The following is a 16,020-nucleotide window of genomic DNA, read 5'->3' as shown; positions in this document are numbered from 1 at the left end:
AGCATTTAGCTCTCATTGTTCAATTCCTGCCCCTCTGGTTCCCTCTCCTTTACCCCCGACCTCTTTCTCCAGCAAGATGGAACACACACCTTTTTCCAGATAGCTAGGAAAAAATAAAAAAATTAAAAATCTGCAATTCTAGTGCTCTGGAGATGTTGTTACTTCAAGCCTAAAAAGTATTCCTTTGTCTTCATTTCCAAATATCTTAGGGAACTTTGGCAAGGTTTCCTAGCTTCCTTAAGACTTCCTGACCAAAAAGATACACATTTGCTCCCAAATGGTGGAAGCTGTTCTCCATATAAGGGACCTAAGGAAGCATCCAGGAGGGTGAACATACAATGATGTGTGAGCAAAAACAGCTGTGTAGTAGGAGGAGGTACAAAAAGTCAGTGGGGCTCTCAGGACTGCTGTGAATTTCAAAGACTCCAACTGTTTGGTCAGGCATAGTTTAAAGACTGCTGATACACTGCCCTAATGGCACATTTAAGAACCTAAACTTACTGTATCTGCTGAATTGGATTGTTTTCCCTGTCACCCTGCACAAATACTGTCCTCCAAGGGAACTCCAAAGTTGGCCTCCCTCTCACGAAAATACCAATGCCAATAGAAAATATTTCAGCTGAGAAATGGAATAGTTATTTGTTTTAAAAAATGTAAATCAGAGACTTCTCCCTCAAGGATCTCCAGAAACAGGGAGACACAGCTATAGATATATACAAATGCCCTCCACCCCAAAAAGTAGAATGGAAAACGATTTTGTTTCCTCCAAATATCTGGAAATTATGTACAGTTCAAAAATGAATTCCTCACAATAATACTTAAGTCATGAGATCCTTGCCATTTGTATCTTCAGTTGGGAGTAGAGAAGGTGTTTTTAAAGAACTTTAAAAACAAAAGATCTACAAATCAACCAAAAAACACTGAGTGGGCAATGAGCTGAACTTATGCCACTTCTGCCAAGAGCCAGTTCTAACTCAATTTATGACCTGTGGCATGCTATGGAAAGAGTTGTAAACAAACTATTTTGAGCCTCTACCAAAAATCCTAACAGAATAAACAGAACTCATTACAGCTGCATTACAGATGTCGCCAAACACTTTCAAATTCTGTAGTGGCTTACTGTGAAGTTGTCCTGCCATGAAATTCCTATCTCATGAATTTATCTGGAAGTGATTATCTCTATGAAAATTAAATTATCTACAGAGATATTCTAAGAACACTTTATCCTAGAATCCTAACCCCAAAAGTTGTGCAGGATTATCTCTTTTCTGCAAGTCCATTGCTCACCCCATCTTCAAGCCTGTCTTTAATGACATCTCCTAATAATACAGAAAACTGTGTGATAAACCCCAAATTATCCACCTATGGGGCCAGAAAGTAATTCAGGGAAAAAAAGTCACTGCTCCCACCTGTGCTCAAATTCACAAATGAATGCCTTTGAACTTTCATTTAAAGAAAATTCCAAAAAACTGAACTCCTATAGGCAAATATCCTTTTGACCCAGAATAACCCAAGGGAATTCACCACACCAGCTGGGATTTTGGTCCACCACTTCCATTACATTCACAGTGCCAGATGCTGACCACGATGCTTGGAAGAGGGACACATCTTCTCCCCACCAAACTCACAAAGTATCCCTTAAATGCATCCCTTTCAACTAGGATTTTTTGAAAGGAAACGACAGGATTCAGGTTTCAAAACAATGACTGCCCCAAGTCTCTTCCCTGGAAATGACCTACTAGAGCATAAACTCTTCAGCTCCGTGAGCATGGAAACGTGAGTGAGATGGTGGGGTGGTATATCTTTCCGAGTGCCTTTGGAAATCGTTCACTTTCACCACAAAAATTAAGTTACACATCACACGAAACCACACACTCTGACCAAAGCGTATGCCATGAAGAAACATTCTTACAGAGCACTCTTAAAACTTGCAACGAAAAACACAGCAAAACTTGTCAATTTACCTCCTCCAACCACCCAATAGCCACTGTAACCATCAGCCAGCTTAAAGACAGGCGTACAGAGTATCAGCATCTGCACTCTGTGCACACTTCTCACAACATGCTCAGGCAAACCTCAGCATACTCCACTTCCATCAATACCTTGATGACATTGTAGTAGGTTTACTGACACATATTATACAGGGACTTCTTTCAAACCCAACCAATGGAAGTTGTTGGGAAAAGACAGGTTTTTAATAAGCCTCTGAACTATAGTGGGGTGACTGCTACATCTTTTGGGTCCTTTACTCGTTTTAATCATACAGGGTAAGCCACTACCTGTCCCAGGGTTCTCTCCTTCCACTAACCCCACCCTCCCTCTCAGCTTCACCCCTTAAATTTTTTTTTTTTTTATGAGCAGCCCAAACAAAAATCCAGAGAAAGCAAAACATCAAAGTGTCCTAGTAGCAAGTGTCAGAAGCAAATTCTACCAACAGGAAGCCCAAGTGTCTTTGTGGAAACAAATTATCTTCCATGACCTGATGAACTCAGAGCAACGTTTTTGTTCTTGTTGCTTAAATGGCATTTGTTAAGCACTTACTATGTGCCAGGCACCATGCTATGCCCTCTGATAGATACAAGCTAATCAGGTTGGACACAGTCTGTGTCCCATATGGGGCTCCCTATCTTGATCCCCATTTTACAGATGAGATAAATGAGGCACTAAGTAGTGAAGTGGGGTGCCCAAGGTCACATGGCAAGCAGTGGTGGGGCATAATTAGAACCCAGGTGCTGATGACCTTGCTACTTTGGGGCTCATGGCAGTTACAAGGAATACTGACTGTGATTGTAGGCTTACAGTTGTCTTAGGGTTTGGTACCACACCTATTGCCACTGTTCTTGTCTGCCTGTCTTCCCCCATTAGACTGTAAGCCCGTCATAGGGCAGGGACTCTCTCTGTTGCCGATTTGTACATTCCAAGCGCTTAGTACAGTGCTCTGCACATAGTAAGCACTCAATAAATACTATTGAATGAATGAATACTAAGTGGAGGGAGCCAGTAACATCTCTTCAGAGAGACTGGATAGATACCACCCCGAGCCAGGCTGGTCCAGAAGAAGATTCAAATGGATGATCCTGAAACAACAATAACTGAACCACAGGAATTCAGAAGAGGATACATGAAATTGCAGGCTAATCATTCGGTGGCCTTTATCAAGGATGTACTCTGTATAGAGCCCTGTATTAAGTGCTTGGGAGAGTACAGTCGAATTTGTAGACATGATCCGAGCTCTCCTAGAGAGTACAATCTAGCAGATACACTCACCTTCTGCAATAGAAAAAAAAGACCCTTAGCTTCATCCACAGTCTCTCCCAAAGCAGAAGGATTGCCATTTTGAGAAGAGGAAACAAAAGAGCCGAGGGAACATTACCAGACTTAGGAAAGGATAAACCATACAAATTTATCCATCCTCAAAGAAAATAACCTCCTACATGACCTCCCTAATGTGTTAGCACTCCCTCAATCCAAAAGAAATCTCATGTTCCACTTGGTTAAGCAAGACAGGTCTGTTTTATTTTATTTCACTAATAATTTACTCAGCACAGGGCAGCAGTGTGACTGTCATGTTATTTTAGGCCGGCACCGTGGCAAATCCCATGGAAAAGCAGATGCTGTTAATGAGACTGTTGTCTGAGACAATACCTCAAAATTCATAACATTGTGGCCACCGAACTTGTCTACCAACTCTGTTGCATTATTACTTTCCCAAACTCCTAGTATAGTGCTCTGTACAAAGTAAGCACTTGATAAATATCATTGATGATGACCAAGAGCAATTCATAAATGACTGCTGTCCACATGGCTACCAACTCAAGCCCTTGTGGTTGAGGAAATGCAAAATATAAATATCTAACTTCATCAGTTTAAAGACAGTTTGAAGGGCAGAGACCAACTCAGTACAACTACAGCATGCCAGGCAAAACTACAGAGAAAATGCAACATCGTCATTCAAAAATGTTTCTACTTTGAAGTTGATGACTAGAGTTCATTCAGCCAGATCAAAGATAAAGGCTGATTTTTAAAAAAATCTCCTCCGTAGGAGTTAGAATGGATTGTGATAATGCACACTCCTACACTAATTAATTCTTTTCTCTAGAGCCAGAACAGCATCAGAGTAGTCCAATGGGTCCAGCTGAACACAGTTAACAAGTGAATTATTTGCTGCTTCAGTCCAGTTACACAGACAATAGTATCTGATTACTTATTTGCCAGCAAAGGGTGCAATTGTTTTGCCGTTATTTTCTGGGAAAATGTATATTCTGCACAAAAAAACTACTTACAAGAACCACCTTACCTATAACTCTATATAAGGGCTACCATACATCACACTCCAGTGGAAGCAATGTAAACACTCTCATTAAAAGATCCTTTGCCCTGTAGATTAATCACTTAGCCTGTAGGAGTTCATTTAACACTGAAGCTCTCAAGTCTCCTTTTTAAAAGCTCCATAACACAACTCCAAAACACAACTCTATTTATAAGGGGAGGAATCCCAAACATTAGGGATATAAATGCTCCATCTCCTTGGTCAAGAGTGATACCTCCATTACACTGCTCTTTAAATGTAGATAGCAAGTGCAAGCAAAACCACATTTAATTCCAGGTATTACCATTGCCTCAATCTCAGAAAAACCCATCAAAAGGGACATGTGGTTAGAAGCACTTATAAGAGGCCAAGAGTTGGCTTTTAAATCAGGCTCAAGTAAAATATTGTCTCTGAATTAATAAATAGTATTTATTAGCATTCTACCGCTCACCGATGGGCTTGTACAATAGAGGTCAAAGACACAACTTCAGTTCTCAGCGATTTTACTGTTACAACCATAGTCCTTATTTTTCCTTTAAATTAGAAGGAAGACACTGAATCTTCTAATCTTATCTATTTCTCCATCCTTATTGACACACATGCTCATTGCCCTCCCGGACATTTAACTCCTTCCTCCAAGGACCTCGCCTCTCTATCCCTTGTCCCTAATGACCTGGCCACTTACTTTACTGAGAAAATTGGCGCTCTCAGGAGAGATCTCCCTAAAATCTCCTCTCCTCCTCTCCAGTCCCTCCCCACTCCTGCCCTTTCTCCAACTCTCCCCTCTTTCCCAGCAGTAACTCAAGAGATCTCCTGCCGTCTCCAAAAATCCACCTCCTCCACCTGCACATCTAAACCCATTCCTTTGCACTTTATCACAACACTTGCCCTCTCCCTAACAGCCACCTTCAACCATTCACTCACCAATGGCTTCTTCCCCACTTTCAAACATGCCCATTTTTCCCCATCCTAAAAAAACCCTCTTTTGACCCCAAAGCTTCCTCCAGTTACCACTCCTCTCCAAACTCCTTGAGTGAGTTGTCTACACCCACTGTCTCAAGTTCCTCTCTTCCAATTCTCTTCTTGACCCCCTCCGATCTGGTTTCTTCTTGAACCCCTCCAATCTGGTTTCCGTCCCCTTCACTCCACAGAAAACACCTTCTCAAAGGTCACCAATGATCTCCTTCTTGCCAAATCCAACAACCTCTACTCCATCCTAATCCTCATCCACTTCTCAGCTGTCTTCCACATGGTCGACCACCCCTTCTACTGAAAACATTATCCAAGTTTGCCTGCGTTGACTACCCTTTTTTGATTCTCCTCCTATCTCTCTGGCTGCTCAGTCTCTTTCATGGGGTTCTCCTCTGTCTCTCCCCTGAATTGTGGTTGCCCCTCAAGATTCTGGGTCTCCTTCTATTCCCCTTAGAGAACTCATTCGCCCCCATGGCTTCAACTACCATCTCTATGCACATGATACCCAAATGTACATCTCCAGCCCCGATGTCTCCCTACAGTATAGCTTTTCCTCCTGCCTTCAAGACATCTCTACTTGGATGTCCTCCCGTCACCTCTAACTTAACATGTTTAAACAGAACTTACCTTCCCAACCAAACCCTGTCCTCCCCTTGACTTGCACATCACTATAGATGGCACCACTATCCTTCTTGTCTTTCAAGCCTGTAACCTTGGCATTTTCAGTGACTTCCCTCTCTCATTCAAGCCACATATTCAAGCCATCACCACATCATGTTGGTTCCACCTTCACAATATCGCTAAAATCTGCCCTTTCCTCCCCATCCCAAACTGCTACCACATTAGTCCAATCACTTATCCTTTCCTGTCTTGATTACTCTATCAGCCTCCTTGCTGACCTCCCAGCCTCCTGTCTCTCCCCAGTCCTGCCCATACTTCAATCTGCTGGCCAGATCATTGTTCTATAAAAATGTTCAGGCCATGTTTCCCCATTCATTCAATCGTATTTACTGAGCATTTACTATATGCAGAGCACTGTACTAAGCACTTGGAAAGTACAATTCAGTAATAGATAGAGACAATCCCTAACCAACAATGGGCTCACAGTCCCCATGTTTCCTCAAGAACCACCAGTGGTTGCCCATCCATTTCCACATAATAATGTTGGTATTTGTTAAGCGCTTACTATGTGCAGAGCACTGTTCTAAGCGCTGGGGTAGACACAGGGGAATCAGGTTGTCCCACGTGGGGCTCACAGTCTTAATCCCCATTTTACAGATGAGGGAACTGAGGCACAGAGAAGTTAAGTGACTTGCCCACAGTCACACAGCTGACAAGTGGCAGAGCTGGGAAACACATCAAACAGAAACTCTTCACCATTGGCTTTCAAGCACTCACCATGCCCCCTCTACCTCACCTTCTTCTACTACTACTACAACTCTTCTACTACAATCCAGCTTGCACACTTCACTCCTCTAATGCTAACCTTCTCACTCTACCTCCATCTTGTCTATCTAACCTCCGACCTCTCGCCCACATCCTGCTTCTGGCCTGGAACATCCTCCCTCCTCAAATCCAACAGACCATTACTCTCTCCCACTAAAAAGCCTTATTGAAGGCACATCTCCTCCAAGAGTCCCTGACTAAGCCCTCTTTTCCTTTTCTTCCTTCTGTGTCACCCTGACTTACTCCCTTTATTCATTCCTTCTCCCAGTCCTACAGCCCTTATCTACATATCTGTAATTTATTAATTTATATTAATGTCTGCCTCCCCATCTAGACTAAGCTCGTTGTGGGCAGGGACTGTGTCTGTTAGTACCAAGTGCTCACTAAATATGACTGACTAACTCTACTGCACTCTTGCAAGTGTTCTGTGCAGTGCTCTGCCCAAAGTAGATGCCTAATAAATACTAACAAATAAATATGAGGGGGTTTTAGCACTGAAATGGAACACTAGTCCACGGGAGGGTGGATGGAGTCATGGTTGGAGAGGCAGCACTGAGAGTACTGGCCTAGAGGAGGAAGAGCAGGAGAGGCAGGATGAGGCAGACTGTGAAATCGTGGGCAGGGAGTGTGTCTACCTACTCTGCTGAACGTACTCTTCCAAGCACTTAGGACAGTGTTCTGCACACAGTAAGCGCTCAATAATTACTACTGATGATGATGAGAAAGCTAAAGGGGAGAAGGGAGGAAAGAGAAAGGGGCAGGGTTAATATAGTCGATTACCAGGGAGGGGAAGGAAGACAATAACTAAACTAAAATCTAGACTGTAAGATTGTTGTGGGCAGAGAACAAAAACGAACTTGGTAATATTGCTATATTGTACTCTCCCAAGTGTCCCATGCGGTGTTCTGCCCACAGTATGCACTCAATAAATATGACTAATTGATTAAAATGGGGTGCACTCCAATTCCTACGTTTGAACAGTAACTGGACTAACATGGTACCTAATAGCATGTCCCTGCTTCTATGTGGCTGGTTTGGGATCCAGACTTTTATCACCACAAATAGAAGCTATTCTGTGAAGAAAAATACCAAGCAACTCCAGTTCTTTCCCTCTCCAAAAATAAATGTTTGACTCTGTAAATATTCCCGATAGCTTCGGAAAGAGATAGAAGAAAAGGAATTTAGAGAAAACTTAAGAATTACAGAGTGGGAATGGAAAGCCTTAAGCAATTTCATATAACCCTACTGAACAACTGCTGGCCATTAAAAAGCTGATCTCTTTAACTACACAAGTTGAAACCTGCAAAATGTAAATCAAGTCTTTGTGAGACTAACTAAAATAGAGTCCCCTCAGGGCTCCACAAATACCACAGTGAAGTCACTCTAGCGCTCAGCAAGCTATTCCCAGATCCCGATTTAACCAAGGTTCCAAAGGAATTCCTGTCAAAACTACAGTTTCTTCACTATTAAATATTACTCATATATATGCCCACCAAGCAAAATGCAATGTAAAATGCCTTACAATTATACCCCTGCATCTCTAACCCAGGGAAAGAAGAAAGTTCATTAAAGAGAAGCTAAAAGGGGCATTGTCAATTTCTACACTAATATTCCTACATTTAAGCAGTGGTATTTATTGGGTGCCCACTTGGTGCAATACAGTGACGATCCTTGACCAGAAGAAGCATGCACTCTAAGGAGAGACAAACATAAAAATATGCTCAATTAGATTGGTCAAATGAGCGCAGAGTATTAATTTCTACCCTCTTTATAACTTTAAGTTTTGACTGTCTTGTATCACTACCTTTCTTCCTGGTAGTTGATTTTTTCCTCCTTACTTTTAAAAATGGAAAAAAAAAAACAAAACCCTACCTTGACCCAAGTCAAATCCTTGTATGTTAGACTTCTATCCAATCATTTATTATCAAGTGAATAAGAGGAGACTATGGGAATGTTTAACAAGATGACATTTAAACTCTTAGTATCAGCTACCCTTATGAACACTATTTCTCAGAAAACACAAAGAACACACTTTCCTTCAATTTAAAGAGAATAACCTCTAACTAAAGCTGCACAAAAGTTCCCAGAAATTAAATGAAAAAAAAAAAAACACCCAACCCCAAGTCTAAGATTCTGTAACACAACTAGTTCAATTCTGGTTCCCACAGTAAATCTAACTAGTAACATTCAACAATATGTTGCATCCGGATTTACTATTTATGGTGTTTGAGTTGAAGCTACTGCAGAATCAACTCATGTTGCAATAAAATCATTTGTACTTATTCTCCTTGGGATATATTTTGCCACACCAAAGAAAAGTATCAGATCAACTGACCAGCTAATCTATGTCAATAAACACAAGTTTCTATGTGCAGGCAAGGATGACTAAGATTTTGCTACCCAGGATTTGCTGGGTTTAAAGTTCATGCTGTCAGAAGAAAGGCTAAAAAAAAAAAAAAAAAAAAGGTTGCTAAACTCCAGTCTTTCATGCTTATTTCAAGTTTCACATGCTCTGAAGGGGCAGAACAATGCATATCACAGTCTCAGGGCATGTGAAATTTGAACTGAATGTGTGATTTAATAGTCACATGGTCAAACAGTCATGGAACTTGAATTCACTGGTTGGCCAGAGTCTGTAAAGTCACTGAGGTTTAACCTTTCTTCACCAGCGTCACAGGATTTGAGTAGGTTCTCTTAATTACTCACCTTTACACATTAGCTGAGAATCAGTTACAGCAGAGTGTACCTTTCCCATGCAATTTTTCAACACCTGTCTTTATTCTACTTGAGCTACCAAACATTTGAGAACGCAGAAGATGAGGACACTGTATCAGATGCTTTATTTTCAAATTCAAATATACAGAAAGGTCAACGTCAACATACATTAATGATCTAAATACATTCCTTAGGCCATACCAACATGCCCCCACCCACCACTGGCACTTTTTTTTAATGGTGTACGCAGGCGCATGTGCTGTTTTTTAAATTCGCCTTTCACTGCACTCAAAGTTTAATTCTGGGCTCAGAACAAATACAAAAACTTCCAACCTGGCTGGAATATTTTAATGAAATTCTATAATTATAAAGATTTTGACACAATGTTTTTTCAAATCACAATCACTGTATAGTAATGCACTACAATTCAACAATTTCGGTTAATGTATTTTAAAGTACCTGGACTTTTCAATTTGAAAATCAAATTTTTAATCTAGGATTCCCTATCAGTCAAGCAAGCCGTGGTATTTACCGAGTGCTTACGATGCACAAAGATTACATTTAGCACTGGTGCAAATGATTAGAGTGAAAGAGCCTGCAGAATTGCATTTGTAAACTCATAACTACATAGAGATACACTCTGAAAAAGTGAAGCAGGCTTACTGTTCCAGTATAAGCTGGTGACCAGCACTGCCAGTAGTACATTTTTAATACTAAGAAGGACAGTTGCTGTTTGATACTTTAAAGAAAATTTACACCTCCTTTCCTTTAAAGTACATTACTGAACATGTAGCTACAGGTGCAGCTATAGCTACTGAAATAACCATTAAGACTTATTTATAGCTCTTCCTACTCCAAAAATATTTAATAACTCCAGTGTACTATACCTGTTCCTTTCAGAATCTCCCATTTGGATGGTGCACTTTGAGTTTTTGATATTTTTCTGCTGACAAAGGAAACCAAAATTGCACACATTTTCAGATAACAAGTTTTACTGAAGTCAGTCCTAAAGGATTCCTTATTTTATATTCATACTTTCCCAAATGCCTTGCAATCATTTAGCAGTTCTTCACAATACCCCTTTCAAGAAGAACGACATCACTAGTCCCATTTTTCTGATTGAGAAACTCTAAGTCACAGGCCGACTACTGCCCCAGGGTCACGCAAAAATCATATATCACAACGCGGGGAAATCTACGCTGTTTTAAACCAGACTCTACTTTTGTTCATTGTTGAGCACTTGGAAATGCGCAGGTGAATTCTTTTTTGTTATTCAAAATTCACTCCTGAAATTTTCTTCAGCAGGTTAAATCCTCTAATAAAATCGACTGGATAAATCTCAAATATTCCCTAGTCTGCTTTGGGACTAAAGCCATAAGGAGTGAGGTTGAGCGGGGAGGAGGAGATAGCCTTGGGATGGAAGAGGGAGGAGCCACATGCAACAGTACAGTAATCAGAAGATTTTGGGAGAGTCCTCCCCTAAAACTTCACAGGATGGCACTTGTTACTAGTTCTCCATTGCGGCATGTTTCGGCGGTTTTTTTTTTGGATGGGAAGGCTGTATTCACATATACGGATGTACCCTATGCAAAACCATTTTGCCCACTGCAGAGCTTTAGGCCCCTATACTTTTACTTCAGTGAACTTCTCAGAAGAAACACCCTTGCTCCGGCTGCTTTAATGTTCACATACTAAAAACATATTACAGTTAATCTTAAATAGGCTAGATCCTGTTTACCTAATGAAGTTGGCTATTTAAAACAAACTCCATTAAAAGCAACCTCGTAAAGTGGCCAAACCTGATTCTGTATCATAAAAACTAGAAATACAAAATAAGTGCACCAGGTAGGCGCAGAGTAGAAAGGTGAGGGAAGCACCAAAACGTAGCCGGGTCCTGTCGGTCTTTCCCTTCCAATTTCCAAATATAATAGTTCTGCTTTGTGAATTTACTCTGTTTGGGCAGAAGACTTGGGTCTTGGGCCTGTTTGATCTCTCTGGAATTTCATTAGTGGCAGATTTAATATAACAATGCCTCCCAAACTACAACCCTTAAGGCATACTGAGCTATAGCTCTTTCTCTATAGATCAATGCAGAACTCGAGATTTATCTACCCATAAGATCTTCCCGGGAGAGTCGACTAGAGGATTTAGGTTTATGTATTCCGAACATTGTTCAGAGAAACACTCTGAAGATAACTTTTGAATAATCAAACTTTTCTTATACATCCCTTTGCTGTTATTCAGCAGGCTATTTAATTCGTTTCTCTAAACACTATTTGAAGTAAGAGAAATTGCTGTAAATTCGACCTGTTTGCATACACTAAAAAGCTGTTCCAGCAATTACAGTCGGTGCAGACATTCTCTTTTGTTTCCGCTGCTCCGGGATTAGCACTGAGGCTGCTTTGTGGACCTTAATTAAATCTGTGCAGCACAAAGAAACAATTTAACCTTTAACGTGAATCTGTGGTTCAACTACGTGAAGGCAACGTCGGGTGGGGCAAGTAAAGGCATTTACTTCCCACCACAAATGCCCTTCTGAACTCGGATCCTTTCCCCCTCGTCTCCTTGGCCTGCAGTGCCGGACCGAATATTCAGCGTCCAAGGAGAGCATTACAAGTCTCTGATTGTTTAAGGGAGCTAAGGGTCCGTCTGCCTCCCCTCCCTCTCTCTAAATCAGGGAAGATGTAGAAGTGACCCACATCAGACTGTAACAGGCAGGGGGTACAAGAGGGAGGAACCATCTTCAGTGGTATTTACTGAGCACTGACTGTGAGCAGAGCACTCTGCTAAGAGCTTGGACGCCAAAATGAGTTTGGCATGGGGTCGGCAGACGGGAAAATCAAAGCCAGTACGTGTCAAGGAGTTGGGGCATTGCCTTTAGTTGGGATGCATCCCCCTGTAGGGATGGAAAAAAAGCTTTCGGGTCCTCACTAGGGGGGGAGGCAAAAATCAATCGTCTTTTTCATTTCATTTATGGTATCTGCTAAGTGCTGACTATGTGCCAGGCTCTGTATTGGGCGCTGGGATAGATGTAACCTCATCAGGTTGGACACAGTCCATATCCCCCATTTTACAGATGAGGGAACTGAGGCACAGAGAAGTGAAGTGACTTGTCCAAAGTCACCCAGCAGACAAGTGGCGGAGGAGGGACTGTACTGTACTTTCCAAGCGCTTAGTGCAGTGGTCTGCACATAGTAAGCACTCAATAAATACGACTGAATGAACGAACCCCGATCCTTCTGACTGCCAGGCCCATGCTCTTTCCACTAAGCCACGCTGTTTCTCTTATGGAGTGCATACCGTGTGCGGACCACTGTACTAAGCGCTCGGGAAATTACAATACAACAGAGTTGGTAGACGCGTTCCCTATCCAGGGCGAGTTTATAGTCTAGAAGGAGGGAAGCACCGTGGGTTAGTGGAAAGAGGAGGGGTTTGGGAGTCAGAGGTCGTGGGTTCTAATGCCATTCTGTCATTTGTCAGCTGTATGGCTGTGGGCAAGTCACTTCACTTCTCTGGGCCTCAGTTCCCTCATCTGTAAAATGGGGATTAAGACTGTGAGCCCCGCGTGGGACAACCCGAATACCTTTTATCTCCCACTGCGGTTGGAACAGTGCTTGGCACAGAGTAAGCCCTTGACAAATACGCTCGACATTACGGTTATTATTAAACAGGGGAGGTCCGGATGGCAGAATGCAAGCCCAGGAGGTGGGCAGTGGGCCTGGGGCGGCGCAGCCCGGTCAGGTGGAAAGCAACCCGGCCTTGGGAGTGGGAGGACGTGGGTTCTAATCCCGACCCCGCCACCTGCCTGCTCTGTGACCTTGAGCAAGCCTCTTCGCTCCTCCGTGCCTCAGTTTCCTCATCCGCAAAAGGGGGATCGAGGCCGTGAGCCCCGCCTGGGACGGACCCGAATACCGTCCATCTCCCCCAGCGCTCGGAAGAGTGTCGGGCACCCGGCGAGCGCTCAACGGAGAGCGAGCGGGATGCCGCCGACGACGATGGGCGCTTACCCAGATGCAGGGTGAGGTTGATGGTGCTGGGGTACTGCACCCCCGCCAGCATGGTCTGGCTCTGCCACCAGGTGGTTTCGGCTTGGTTGTTGTAGTCGGTCAGGTAGGCGGCCCCGTGCTGCAGGTGGGGCTGGGCGGCGTCGCACAGGTGACAGGACTTGGTGACCCCGGTGACCCCGGTCTGCACGCAGTACTCCTCGGGCGGGGCCCCGCACGTGTTGGTGGCCGCCACGGTCACGTTGAAGGCGGCGTTGACGAACTCGGGCATGCAGCGCTGGGGCCTCCCGCCCTCGTCCGTGCACTCGTCCATGGCGGCCGGCGCCCGGCCCACGGCGCCCGCCAGCAGCAGCAGCAGCAGCAGCGGCAGCGGCAGCAGCGGCAGCGGCGGCGGCGGAGGCAGGAGCGGGGCCCGCGGCCTCCCCCGCAGCCCCGGGCCGCCCCGCCGGCTCCCCCCCATGTTGCTCTCCCGCTTCCCCGGGGGCACGGGCAGCCAGGCGCCGCTGTTGCTCTTCGGGTCCCGGTGGGGCGCTGCGCTGGCGATCGAAGCCGAGTCCGGACGCCCGGGCTGCAGCAGGGGAGCGGTGCGGGGAGAAGAGCCGGCTCTCGGCGAGCGCCCGTCGGAGCGGCCGGGCCCGTCCCGTCCCGTCCCCTCCCCTCTCCTTCCCTCCCCTCCTTCCCTCCCCTCCCCTTTCCCCCGCCCACCCGGGAACGGTCGGGCTGCCCCGCCGGCGCCTCTGCGCCTGCGCGCCCGGGGGCTGCGAGGGGCGGGGGCGAGGAGGGAGGGGGCGCCTCCTCGCGCTGTTCCGCCTCCCCTCCGCGCGCCGCCGGCTTCCGGCCGCGCGAGGCCGAGGGGGAGGATGAGGGAGGGAGGGAGGAAGGAAGGGGGGCGGCGACGACGACGACAAAGGGGCAAGGGCCGAAGCCGGGGCGCACAGGGGGAGAAATCGAGGGAGGGGGGGACCTCTCGCCTAATTCAGTTGGCAGCCGCCGGCTTCGGAGGGTGGAGGCTTGACTTCCTCGACGGCCCCCCCTCGAAGGGAGTGGGGTCCCGTCCCCGCCCTGGGGCCAGGCGGCGGCCATCGGCCCCGCTGAGGGGACACGCCTCAGCGCCGCCCGCCTCCCCTGAGCCCGGCCTGGCGGGCGGGGAGCTCCGCCTCGCTAAACAAAGCTGCACCTAAGGGCTGGAATTTTAAAGCGGCGGAGGAGGCGAGGGGGAGGCCGCTAATTTCCTCTTTCCTCACGTAATTCGCCTCCAGGGCTCCGGCTTGGCTGCCTTCGCCCCATTGAGGAGCCGTCGACCGAACCGCGGCGGCCGGAGGGCCCCGGGGCCTCCATCCTGTCGCCCTGAGCCCAGTCCCTGCAGCCCGACCTTCTCCCCAGACAGTCTTCCGACCCTCCACCCCCCTCACCGCGCCGACACGGCCTCTGGAGAATAAATTTTATTTTAAAATAAAAATAAAGGGCCTCACGGCCGCATTAAAATGCATCTTTGAGTGACTTCCCGTCTTTAAATCCCTTTGCTCTTCGGCCTTTTTAACGGTGGCAAGGAAGGAAGTGAAGAGGCTGGGAATGGAATTGACGCTTCTCCCCCTGGGTGCAGCGAACGAACTCTTAAGATTATTCCAGTGTGTTCTTTGTGTTCCCGAACTTGCCTTTAAAAGACTGAAAATTATCTGGATTCCGACATCCTCCTTTTCGGGCTTGCTGAGTCACGGAACCTTCTCCTTGCCAGGATGACTCAGTTTGCCAACTGAGCCAGGAGATCATGAGGTCTTGTGTCAAACCACGTTTTGCGCTCCTACCCCGCCGTGCTGATGTTGTAAGACAGTATTAGATAGGCAGGTGAAAGGCCAGTCGTCAGCTAAGTGGGGCTAATGCCTCTTCAAACTGCCTCATTCCCATCTCCTCCCATCCTTAACTCTATAGACCGACCGGCCTTGGATGGGGCACAACTCAAGTAGAGCTAAACTGGGGTCCACTATTACACCAGCTCATCCCTGGCCCGAAAGGCTGCCAAGAAACTGGTTCACTTCCGGAGCCGCTCTGGGGGGATGTGGATTCTTTTTAATGCAGACCTTGGGTAATAATAATAACAATTATGGTATTTAAGTGCTTACTATGTGCCAGGCACTGTATTAATCGCTGGGGTGGATACAAGCAAATCGGACACGGTCCCGGTCCCGCATAAGGCTCACAATCTTATTCCCTATTTTACAGATGAGGTAACAGGCACAGAGAAGTGAAGTGACTTGCCTAAGGTTACACAGTGGACAAGTGACAGAGGCGGAATTAGAACTCATGACCTTCTGACTCGCGGGCTCATGCTGTATCCACTAGGGGACATGGATTTGACCTAGGCAGACTCTATGAACTAAGCTAACTTCTAAAGTCTGCTTCTTCGGAGAAGCAGCCACCTCAGTGCACTATTAAGGGGGGCAGTGGCAACGGTTAAAAACCTGGAAGCACCCAATCTTTCTCTGCCCTGGTTCTTGTTGCCAAATCCTGTGACTCAGAAGGTGTTCCTGGATTGTGAGGCACCAGCAAGGGGGATAAGGCTCTGGGGCAAGGGTT

General features: G+C 45.6%; 1 protein-coding gene across 1 annotated transcript in view; it reads right to left on the bottom strand.

Moving 5' to 3' along the window:
* Window positions 1-14,529, bottom strand: part of LAMC1 (laminin subunit gamma 1) — a 99,159-nt gene extending 84,630 nt beyond the window's left edge. Inside the window, 3 exon segments of the mRNA XM_029080974.1 lie at window positions 13,450-13,808; window positions 13,912-14,014; window positions 14,418-14,529. Coding sequence (XP_028936807.1) covers window positions 13,450-13,808; window positions 13,912-14,014; window positions 14,418-14,529 — 574 coding nt within the window.
* Window positions 14,530-16,020: the final 1,491 nt, after the last annotated feature.

The sequence above is a fragment of the Ornithorhynchus anatinus genome, chromosome 16 (genome assembly GCF_004115215.2).
Source record: "Ornithorhynchus anatinus isolate Pmale09 chromosome 16, mOrnAna1.pri.v4, whole genome shotgun sequence".
Classification (NCBI taxonomy): domain Eukaryota; kingdom Metazoa; phylum Chordata; class Mammalia; order Monotremata; family Ornithorhynchidae; genus Ornithorhynchus; species Ornithorhynchus anatinus.
The sequence above is the reverse complement of the archived record's forward strand: the minus strand, read 5'-3'. Positions and strand labels throughout refer to the sequence as shown.